At 46.4% G+C, this 9,122-nt stretch overlaps 1 protein-coding gene across 1 annotated transcript; it reads right to left on the bottom strand.

Moving 5' to 3' along the window:
- Positions 1-2,138: 2,138 nt before the first annotated feature.
- Positions 2,139-9,036, bottom strand: AHSA1 (activator of HSP90 ATPase activity 1). The gene is made up of 9 exons (XM_042791247.1): positions 8,841-9,036; positions 8,357-8,547; positions 8,097-8,179; positions 7,319-7,436; positions 5,546-5,634; positions 5,093-5,227; positions 4,250-4,351; positions 3,660-3,711; positions 2,139-3,253 (listed from the first exon to the last, which is right to left on the bottom strand). The coding sequence occupies exons 1-9, from the start codon at positions 8,918-8,920 to the stop codon at positions 3,081-3,083; spliced, it is 1,023 nt and encodes a 340-aa protein (XP_042647181.1). The 5' UTR covers positions 8,921-9,036; the 3' UTR covers positions 2,139-3,080.
- Between the last annotated feature and the right edge of the window lie 86 nt (positions 9,037-9,122).

Below are 9,122 nucleotides of genomic sequence, written 5' to 3'. Positions count from 1 at the left end.
CCCCAAATAGCTGAAGGACTGTGCCCAGTTCTCCCGACACTTCCAAGTAAAGCAGATGTCTGGGGTTTCTCATTAGTATCTGTATGGCTGCACCAGATGTCAGCTGTAGCTGAAGGAGTGGGTCTCTGCTGAGAGCAGGCAGATGTAGCACAGGGACCTTCACTAGCATGCAGCGACTCCAGGCTCGGATCACCTTTGCCAAGTAAATGGCTGAAGTGGTGCAAGGCATTACCACCGCTGTGCCCCGCTAAGAGTTAGCACATCCTGATATGCCCTGTGCCTCACAGCCTGGCCTTTCAGCACAAGCTTTCCTCCACTGGTGGGTTAGTCCAACAGATTTGTCATGAGCAGCAGCCAAGGCATGGCTACATGGCTACACAGCCTGTTCTGCTGCTGTGGGGATGGTGCCAGCCAAGAGGGATGGAGAGCCAGCTAGGGCAGCACCAACATAACTCAGGACAGTCAGTTTTACTGCAAGAAAAGCCCTGAAACAGCCTCCGAGGAAAGCCCCGAGTCCGTGAGCCCCATGAATGTGGGTTGCTGGCTGAGGCCAAAGCATGTCCTATTAGAGTAGCAGCAGGATGCCCAAAGTAAACCCTGTTTGTGATGAAAGGAAGGCAATTAAAATTCCACTTCAGCTGCCTTCCTGTCCCATTTCCTAACCTTCCAGCAGCAGGTGATTAGCAGGGCCTGCCTTCTGCTGCCCTCACTCAGCCGGGCCAGCGGAGCCCCACTGCAGGCCAGCACTGCTGCCGCGGCCCGGCCAGCTGCCAGCACGGCTACTGAAGCCCGGCAAGAACACCGTGACTCAGCTGTCGAGTTTGTCTCAACCTAGAATGAGCTCATTTTTTTCAGTTTTCAAATCATTTTGCTCTTTTGTTACCAAAGCTCTTGCCTTGGCTGTGAACACGCCTGCTAGCACAGCTGTTACAAGATTTCCCATGTTTCTGTTCAGGGTTTCCCAAACAGAAGACCAAACACGCATACTGCACAGTGACATCAGTGGGCTTGCATCATGACACACTCCCACAGTCTACCAAATGTGTACAGTAGTTCATCTGTGTATAAGAATCCTGGCAAAATACCTGCAGCCCCTTTCCCAGCCAGAGAGTGCTTTAAGGAGGACAACCATATCTACAGGTGCCTGGTCTTTGTACAACTTCCTTTGTCAGCGCAGGAGTAAGTACACAATATAGAGCTTACCTTCTAATGGCACTCTTGATGTCTGTACATATTTTACCATGAATAATCACTTCGGAGTAGTGAGCAGAAAAGACCAGAAATGCTCTCCATAGCTTAAAAGGCAACTCAAACAATTACATTTGGGGTTTTTTAAACAGGCACTGAAGTGGGTTTTTTTTCCCATCTCCTCTACTGAGAAGGCTGGCTACAAATTTAAAAAAGAAAATCCCCAAAGCAGTAGTTCTCACCCACTAACATTACTTCTAGTTTACTGGAGGTGCTCTGTAGAAAAGCAGAAAAGAAAGTATGCAAGAGAAGCTCATGCCTCAAAGGGAAATCTGAGCACTTTAGTCACTCTTGAGGTTAAGCACATTGGCAGTCTTGACCATAACTAGATTTCCTCCTTATCCTATTGTCATGGTTTAAACCCAGCTGGCAGCCAAACACCACACAGCCGCTCCCTTACCCTCCCCAACACCCAGGGATTGGAGAAGAGTTGGAGGGGTAAGGGTAAGGACACTTGTAAGTTATGATAAAAACAATTTCATACTTGAAATACTATTATTTTAATTTTATTGTAATAATAGAAAATACAAACAGGTAATGCACAGTGTGATTGATCACCACCCAGTGACCAATGCCCAGCCCATTCCCAGCTAGTGATCCTGAGAGAATCCTGAAATCCCCATCCCAAAATCATGAATGGAGCTTCCCAATCAACCCTTATTCATATACTGAGCATGACTTTATCTGATATGGAATATTCCATTGGTCAATTGATGTCCGTTGCTCTGGCTGTGCTCCCTCCCAGCTTCATGTGTACCTGCGCACTAGCAGGACATGGGAAGTTGAAAAGTCCTTGATTTCTTAGCAACAACTAAAAACATCTGTGTATTATCAACATTCTTCTCATCTCAAATCCCATACTGAATCCAAAACACAGCATCATTATAGCAACTAAGAAGGGAGGGAAAAAAAAAAAATTAGCTCTATCCCAGCCAAAACCAGGATACCTATAAACAAGTTTATTGCTTTAGAAGGCATCTCAGGGAACTGTGTTAGCAGGAGAGAACAAGCACGTGGTTTTCCCTTCCTCACCAAAGCAACAGCTGAAGTGGGGTCAGTCAGAAGTACAGTACCTTGTTTGTTTTACAGGAATAAATCCCACCTCCACTGAAAGTCTAGTTTGCTTTGGCCTGAAGCTCCTGGAGGTAGCTGACCCTGGGCCCCACAACCTGCTAGAACCATTTCAGAGGCAGGAGTTTCCCTAGCACTGGTTTGCCGATTGTCTTGGAACATTCAGGTTACCAAATGATTTGCATTCTTGTAGAGCAAGCTAGTATAAGTGTAAGAAAGGATTGTGTTAAAGGTAACGTGTAAGGGAGGAGAGATATAGCTTGGAGAGGAACTTAGATCCCTTCTGAAATGGGAAGGGTTTAAAACATTTCCCAGCGGCAGATCAAAAGCAGAGAGAAAATGAGCAGCTGCTCAAACTAAAAACTGCATCAAGCTCATGCTCTCTACTCCTCCAGAAGTGAGGAGTAAATCACATTGGGATCAGCACTCCTCACTGAAGGGTGTTTATCCAGACAGATCCCTCCCTCAGCCTATCAACCGACCCTTTGAACTCAAGCCCAATCTGAGGACACAAGTTCCATGGTGTTTTTTTTAAGTTAGGTTTATTTAGCAATAGAAGTATGTACATGTAAGAGAATCCCCTGCAGCATGAGACATGCACAAAGCAGTGAGGGACTGAAAGTGGTGCTGCTCAATGGCCCTCCTCATCACCTGTCATCCCACTTTACTCAGCAGCAGGGCCAAGATTAGAAAGGGACAGGTGAGAAATTTATCAGTCCACGTGGCAGAGTCTTCAGGCAGAGCCTTCCCAACAACAGGTATTAAAACAAGCGGGCACCATAGCCAAATGTCTGTTTAATGCCCTCAAAGTAGTAGCGCTGCCAGCCTTGCTTTGTTCTTTCCTCCTCACTGGCAGGAATGCCCTTGCCTTCCAAGCACACCTCCGTCTCGCCACCTTTGTCAGTGAAGTTCAAGGTAATTGTTGCAAAGTGCCCTAGAGGAACCAAAGCAAATCTGTCAGCAGTGTGTAGTATAGTATATGCAGCCCCAAGGAGCTGCTGCGCTTCTCCTCTCGCACAGCACCATTTAAAAGACTCTTCAGGATCCTTCCCAGAGGATCTATTTATTTATGACAGCTGCAGGCCTTCCTCAGAAACAGAGGGAGGAAAGGGCTCCCTCTTCATGGGGTTCAAAGCAGTTGCAGCCACAGCTGAGCAAACTGCTACTTCATCGTTCCTAATCCCCGGCCACTGCTCGAAGCAGTAGCTGATGATTCTGACCTGATCATGTGGAGTATGAAGCTGGGATAAGGCACCGGAGTGCAGTGTGGCAAATGGGGCTGGAATTCTTCAAACACAAGCAAGAGCAATAACACCATAGTCCGTTTTTGGATTACTTACCAGCTGGCCATGATTTAAATCTCCATTTCATAACAAGTTGCTTCTCAGGGACCTTGAAAAGACAGAGAAAGACTGAGTAGTAATTTTTTGCAAATCCTGCAGGCTAATAGAAAACAACTAGAATTGTGTTGATCTGAAGCCTTAGAGGCCCCCTGAGAAACACACACACACACAGGGAAAGAGTTTAAGTGTCCTTTGCTTTCCACTCCTCTTCTAGGAAGGTAGGCCATAGCATAGCCCCAAACACTGAGACAGTGTCCCTGTCCAGAAGACTTCAGTGCCAGGAGGGTTAAAGAGGAAAAGGGTCAGTTACTATCTTTTAACACCTCTCCAACCCCTAATAAATAAGTAAAATCACACAAAGACAGGGCAGATGCATGACTGGAAGCCAGATTTTCTCCTCAGATTGAAATCCCATACATTAATCCATACTATAAGGAATGCTTCAGTAGCCACAGCAATTACATGTAACTATTGGGCACCAGGTAGAACTCCACAATTAGCTAACTGAAGCATTGCTACAGAATTGGTACCTCAAAATCAAAAAGGCTGCCCCTGAGCAAGATCCACCTGCACTAGTTAGTACTTACTAGGTCAACAAACTCTCCTGTGACACTGCCATCCAGCAACTGAAACTTGCCTCCTTTATCAGCCTCCAAGGCAGCTTGTGCATGGGTGAAAGCTTGGACCATCTGAAAAAAAAAATTCAGGAGGAGACATGTATTATTTGACATTATCTGTTTGCAAACTTATTGCCTAATGCCTCCCACCCAGCTACAAAAGTTCTGGACAAAGAGGTAAATCAGCAGTGTAAGAACTTCATCAAGACAAGACAAAAACCCTGTCCCGGCCAGAAAAGCAAGGTTATGGCCACTACAGCAGCATCCTACCTGCCAAGGGAAAAGAACCCCTAGCTTTCATATTCTATGAGTATTCTGTAAGCCACACTGATTTACTTTGTCGATTCCTTAATGAAACCTAGTTCTAAGAAAAGGTCGTATTTTTAGTCTCTAAGACCATGTTTAAGAAATGATACAATGCTGTTCTCTCTTCTTAAACTATGTAATAGCGTGCAGGAGGGAGGAAGCTAGTCACAAAGTATGCTTTGGTACCACATAACCTTAAAAGGAAAAAACAAAACTAAACCAAAAAGCACACAACTGTAAATCCCAAGAGATCTGATCACATGCAGTAAGAGCTACACCTACAGACAGGTGCTGACAGCAGCCTGGAACTGGCTTCTGGCTGGCATTAATCCCCTCCTGTCAACGGTGTGAAAAGATGCACGCATGAGCTTTAAACCACTGCTCTGCAGACCACCTTTTTTATTCCATTCTCGTGGATTGTGAGCGTCCTACAGGATGCCTTAAAAAGCTTACTAGGAACAACCTCCCATGTGCAAAGAACAATTCGGAGAACAAGCCTGGCATTACCTCCTGAGTAACGAATACCCGGTAGAGCTCCTCAGGAGATGTTAAGAAGGTGTCCTTCAAGCTGATCTTACATGTAGGGATCTTGACCCCTATGGATTTAGACTGAGATGTGGCAGTACTGCTGCTGGCGGCCGTCTAACAAAAGAACAAGCAAAACACACACAAAAAAACTCAAGTGATTCACATACCCAAGAGAAAAAACAAAGGCCTCTGATAAAGACATAATTAGATACAACCACATTTGAGCGTAAAAAGCAGATTTGTCTCTCTGCTTGAATTAAGACATATCATGTGCTGCACATCAAAACAGTCAGGCCTACACCACAGATTGCCAATTCCTGAAAAAATATATATATCCTATAAGCAGCATAGGTTACTTCTGTAAGCCCCGGAATCTAATACTGTGTACCTTTCTTCACAGGTCCAAAAGCATATCTGCACAAATTTGTTTACCTTGCGGTCTTCTGCTTTAGGAGCCACCTGAGGTGTTGTTTCCATATGTTCACCATTCACTGTGGGCAAAATCATGCCCTGGGTGAATTCTGGAAAGACAGGAATGCACCCATGAAACTAATAAAAGATCAAGTAAACCTTTTAACTGTTCTTTGAAATACACAATCGAAAAGGGCTTCCTGGTTTCTCCCCTGCTCTTGCTAACACCCACAACCTGAAGCAGTTTTTCCCTCAAAAAAGTAAACAGACGTCTTTTTACAAGCAATTAACTCTTCTTGCCCATACTACTCTCCACTGAAGGTCATATCAGAATCTGCTTACACCAACAGTTCGGAACTTACCTCCTCTTTGTAGCCTAAACATACCGATCACTATCTTCCACATGTTGCTCTCAATAACGTTAGCCTCACACTTACGTAGCTTTTCTTCTCTCTCACTCTCTAGTATAAATAGCGATCACTTCTCAAATACTTTTATCTTACTGGACTAGACAAACCAAACCAAGCTTTTCCATTTCTTTCCAGACTGGCTCTCTGTTTCTCATATCATTGTAGTACAGAATAGTTACTTCTAACTCCATCTTCGATTTATCTTTTTTTATACCAGATGCCAGGACTACACACAGAAACGCAGGGGAGGTCTCAGCAGCGCCCTGTCCAGCAGCACTAGCACTTTTCTAATTCCACCAGAAGCTTCAGCCTCTTTAAGCATCACATTTGCTTTTTTTCCAGCTCTATCACTTCTGCCTTTACCAATTACAAAAGTTTGCTCTTTCTCCTTCTTCTTCACCTGTTCAAACTGGCAAAATTGCATTATATAGCAGAATTGTATTTGATGTGTATAACCTTGTATCACACAATACTTAGTTCCCACATATTCTTATTTATTCCAGCCCACAAGATCATAGTTTTTCCTGAATAACATTCTCATCTTCCACTGGGTGACTGCATCTCCCACCCTGAACACTGAAACACCTGAAAAAACCCAAGGGTACAGAAATTAGATCCTGGAAAAATAGCAACCAGTGGTGGTTTGTACTCAGCAAAACTTAAGTATCTGGAGCACGCAGTGTAATATAGGTAAATGGATATAAAAAGCAACTGTAGCGTTCCCAGCCTGTACTAGAGAGCAAAGCCAAACTCAACCAAAGCACACTGATTTATCTCCAACTGCTGAAATCAGATTTATCTTCTAAAACAAATAATGTTGATCCAGATGCTGAGACAGCTCATTCAACGACACCAACAAAACCTGCAGAGCAATTTCCAGTTGTCAAGTTATTCTCAAATCCAAGTAACGCTAGATGCCTTTACTAGTGTGGCAAAAGAGAAAAACCAACAAACTAGGGAGAAGATATCACCTTCCAAAGGAGTAAGCAAACTAAAGGCAGGATTTTGCCACATGGAGTGACTGATACTCTGCGTCGCTGGGATAGCAAACACATTTTACTCGCTTTATTTTCGTTATAGCTGAGCTTCAGCACGTGAAGGACATTCAACAGTTTTAAAACATAAATTACAAAATGCTCTTTTATTATTGGGTTATCACCAAAACCAATCTTTGTGGGCTGTACTACAGTGTCTAGAAACTGAAGTGCTTCTTGCCAAATGCTAATCATTTTCAAGTCAGACAGAAAAGTTACTCTTATTGCTCTAATACTTTCTTGTTGAGATGGGGTGAAGGACTAATATTCACTCCTCTCACTACCCCCGTCCCTTCTTTAAATTTAGCCCCTATGGATTTCCAAAACACTTCTTCCTCTCAGGTACATACCTGTTTTGAGAGTGCTGATGTAAGTTTTCATCGCATCTCTAATTTTTTTTGCACCCTCTTGCTTCATCAGGGTCTTCAAGTCAGTGTCAGGCTCATCTTTAGCAAGGCTGACATGGATCTAAACAAGAAGGACAAGTGCTGATTAACAAAGCCATACTTGCACAGTCCTTTTATTACTCAATTTAACATCACGGTTAGGCTTCTGCTAAACTTTCAAAAGCAGCAGTGCAGTTTTATTACTCTCAATTCATCTCGCAGCCTGCAGTAATGTACGCATGTACCTAAATATCTTCACGTGCTATCAAGCCTTTATATCAAGAAGACAAGAATTAGTCTGATAAAGACACATGATGGGGAGGGACTCTTTATCAGGGAGTGTAGTGACAGGATGAGGGGGTAGAAGTTTTAAACTGAAAGAGGGTAGATTTAGATTAAATATAAGGAAGAAATTCTTCACTGTGAGGGTGGTGAGACACCAGCACAGGTTGCCCAGAGAGGCTGTGGCTGCCCCCTCCCTGGCAGGGTTCAAGGCCAGGTTGGACGGGGCTTTGAGCAACCTGGTCTAGTGGAAGGTGTCCCTGCCGGCTGCAGCATGGTTGGAACTAGATGATCTTCCAACCCACACCATTCTATGTTTCTGTTAACTTAATCAGTCTCTAACGCTAAAGTTCCACACAAACGTTCCAAAAAAGTTAACATGGAAGGAAATATGAATGCTGCGAGGATTCCTGTTAGAACAGCCACACAGCCAGCAGTATTAGACTTTAGCTGTTCTTACCTCAACTTCATCGATGTCATTTTCGTCTGAGAGATTAGGAATCTCCACATAACCTTTGTATTTCACTCCTGTCTTTGAGGTGCCTGCAATTATAATTACGTTGTTCAAGTTAACGTTTCTTACTCCGGCTGTTGTAAAAGCAAACTTGTATCGTATCACAATACGATGCTTCCCTTTATTATAATTTCCGAAATGAGACAAATGCCCTTAATCTTACACCCGAATCTGGCCTTGGAACAGAAGAGGAGAACATCACTCACCAGTCCACGCCAGCTTGATAGCCCACTCATAGAAGAAGATAAGTTTCCCTTTGCGGTTGTTAATGGAGGCCTCTCCGTCCAGTTTGCTCACTTCTGTCACCTCACAAGCCCCTTCCTCCCCCTCCACCCTGACAGGCAGGAGGAGAGTCTTCAGCCGCTCTGTGGACCAGTTGGAGGCATCCCGCTCCGTCCTGCGAGAAAACCGGGCGGCGTGAGGCCCGGGGCCAGGCCACACCGCCGCGGCACAGCGGGACGATCCCCGCCGCCCCGCTCCAGCACACGCACGGAGCCCTTCCCACCCCGGCACCCCCGCCACCGCGGCTCGGGCGGCCATCCCCGAGGCATCGGCCCGGGCCCCCCCACCTCCACACCAACACACGCGTGGGGAGGGAGGCCGGGAGGGCAGAGCCCCCCCCCCCGGGAGGCCGGCCGGGCAGCCTCCCCGCAGCCGGGGGCACGGGGCCTCCCGGGCCGCCGCGCTCACCAGTGCCAGTTGTTGACGTTGGTGGCGTCCGCCCGCTGCTCGACGATCCAGCGCGGGTCTCCCTCCCCCCACTTGGCCATCGGGACCGGGACCGCCGCCTCCGCACCGACCGCCCGTGGAAACTGCTAGAACCGCCGGCCGCCGCGCCACCTCCCGCCTTCCGTCACCGGCACGGTCCCTTCCGGCACCCTCCCCCCGCCCCGCCCCGCCCCGCCCCGTCGGTTCCGCCGCGCCGCCTCCAGCTGGCGCCGGGTCCCCGTCCCCGCCGGCTCCCAGGTGCCG

The sequence above is a fragment of the Tyto alba genome, unplaced genomic scaffold (genome assembly GCF_018691265.1).
Source record: "Tyto alba isolate M040663 unplaced genomic scaffold, T.alba_DEE_v4.0 Super-Scaffold_18, whole genome shotgun sequence".
Classification (NCBI taxonomy): Eukaryota; Metazoa; Chordata; class Aves; order Strigiformes; family Tytonidae; genus Tyto; species Tyto alba.
Note: the sequence above shows the minus strand (reverse complement) of the source record. Positions and strands in the feature narration are given on the sequence as shown.

What these genes read in the sequence shown, in the direction of transcription:
- AHSA1 (XM_042791247.1), bottom strand. Translation starts at nt 8,920, where the DNA reads ATGGCCAAGTGGGGGGAGGGAGACCCGCGCTGGATCGTCGAGCAGCGG. An exon ending in CAGGAGAGTTTGTTGACCTA is followed by an intron (nt 3,712 to 4,249) that starts GTAAGTACTAAC and finishes TGTCTTTTCAAG; the next exon opens with GTCCCTGAGAAGCAACTTGT. An exon ending in ATTTAAATCATGGCCAGCTG is followed by an intron (nt 3,254 to 3,659) that starts GTAAGTAATCCA and finishes TGGTTCCTCTAG; the next exon opens with GGCACTTTGCAACAATTACC.